This window comes from Fonticula alba, assembly GCF_000388065.1.
Source record: "Fonticula alba strain ATCC 38817 unplaced genomic scaffold supercont2.1, whole genome shotgun sequence".
In the NCBI taxonomy this organism is placed as follows: Eukaryota; order Rotosphaerida; family Fonticulaceae; genus Fonticula; species Fonticula alba.
Genome location: NW_009242971.1, coordinates 1714331 through 1716195, shown reverse-complemented (window position 1 = coordinate 1716195; position 1865 = coordinate 1714331). Strand labels below are relative to the sequence as shown.

The 1865-nt window shown below is 69.2% G+C and overlaps 1 protein-coding gene across 1 annotated transcript in view; it reads left to right on the top strand.

The window, feature by feature from the left end:
* Positions 1-746: 746 nt before the first annotated feature.
* H696_00381 (hypothetical protein) overlaps positions 747-1865 on the top strand; it is a gene marked incomplete at its 3' end in the record, with an annotated part of 7167 nt that continues 6048 nt past the window's right edge. The window contains exons 1-2 of the mRNA XM_009494229.1: positions 747-1784; positions 1808-1836. Of these exons, the coding sequence (XP_009492504.1) occupies positions 1013-1784; positions 1808-1836 (801 nt within the window). The 5' untranslated portion in view covers positions 747-1012. The remainder of the gene's footprint in view (positions 1785-1807; positions 1837-1865) is intronic.

The window sequence follows — 1865 nt, the reverse complement described above, 5'->3', positions numbered from 1 at the left end:
GGGGGGGGCGGGGATCTGGCGAATCCGCCGGGCGGATGCCATTGTGGGCGTTTCGGCGAAGGATTGGCCATATGCCAACGGTTTCTGGGCACCTATCACGCGACTAGGTGCCCCCGGGCGCGGCGCCCATCCTGGAGATCTAACTGGATTTCTGGCTTCGTGGCCGGGGCGCGGGGCTGGGTCGGGGGGGGCGCCCAGACGGGGAGAGAGAGAGAGAGCCACAACAGTGGCCAGTACAGGCGGCCCACCGGAGACGGAGCCGCCTTCCTAGGGCTGTTGGTGGCCGCAGCAGGGAGGGGAGGGCGTGCAAGGCGCGGGGCAGGCGGGCGGATGGGTGGGCGTGGCCGTTTCGAAATTTCAAATATTCCCCGCCCTGATGGAAACCCGCCCGGGGGCGCGGGGGAGGGGCGGGCACGCAACCTCATGCCGTCCCCCCCCCCCCCCCCCCGGTCCCTCCCCCTCTGCGGCCTTCCTCTTGCAAGTGGCTGACGTGGGGGCAGCCAACCAGGCGAATGGCAAGGCGTTTGTGCAGGGCATGAAGGAGCCGCACGTCTGGCCCTCTCGTGGGCTAACTCTTGCTCAAGGGGGCCGTGCGCGACAAGCACCGGGCGGCTGGAGCGCATCCACACTCTCTTCTCCACACGCCCCCCTCCCCCGACGCACGCACGCACACACGCACACACGCACACACGCACACACGCGTAGAAGCACGCGCGCCCCTCCTTTTCTCCTTTCCCTTATCCTGCTCTCCCTCTCGCGCGCGCGCGCGCCCGCACGCCCGCACGCTCTCTCTTTCTCTCCGTGTCTCTGTGCATAAGCACGCAGCCGCACGCGTGCATCTGCCTTCTCGGCTTGTCGCTCGGGCCAGGCCTGCCTCCCCCCTGTCGACATCGCGTGCCGCGTTCCAGCGCATTTGCCTCTCGCCAGCCAAGGTCCTCGGTCTTCCTGCTCCCTTCGCCTTCCCCCCCAACCGCCTGCCGCGTGTCGTGTTGGTGACAAACGCACTCCCGGCATGAGCGTGGCCCTCCAGCGCCCACCGGTCGCGGAGGCGGATATCCTCTTGCGCTCACCCCTGCACCACGGCCCCATGTGGCCTCTGCTCCGACAGCACCTCTCCATTCGGACCAAGATGTCTGGTTCAAACGCCGCGCCAGACCCGCCGGGGCCAGTAACACTGGCGACCATGCCCCCTGGCACCGGGCCGATGGCTCTGACTCGGGCCGGTCAGCCCCCCGAGGAGGGCGGCTCCGCATTCGACTCCGGATCCGGCAACAGGTCCGGATCCGAATCTGAGTCTGGGTTCGAGAGCGCCAACAACGGATCCGGCTATGAATCCGGCTCGGGCTCGGGCTCGGGCTCGGGCTCGGGCTCGGGCTCGGGTTCGGGCTCGGGCTCGGGCTCGGGCTCGGGCTCGGGCTCGGGCTCGGGTTCGGGTTCGGACTCGGGCTCGGGCTCGGGCTCCGGGTCGGATTCCGGCTCGGGCTCTGGCTCGGGATCTGGGTCGGAATCCGGATCCGGCAGTGGATCGGGCTCGGACTCCGGCAGTGGATCGGGCTCGGATTCCGGCAGCGGGTCCGGGTCCGGGTCCGGGTCCGAGTCCGGCAGCGGGTCCGGCAGCGGGTCCGGCTCTGGCAGCGGCTCTGGGTCTGGCAGTGGCTATGACTCGCACTCCAGTGGCTATGATGGGTATGACAGCCACTCGGGCTATGATGATGAGGAGGACTCGGGCTCCGGGTCGGACTCCGAGGCGGAGTCCGACACGGATGGCTCCGCCCCGGCGCCCGGTCTGCCGTCCTCCCGGGCCCAGATTCGCAGCAAGTCCAAGAAGTCCAAACGGTCCAAGGCCCTGCTGGCGGACGACCATA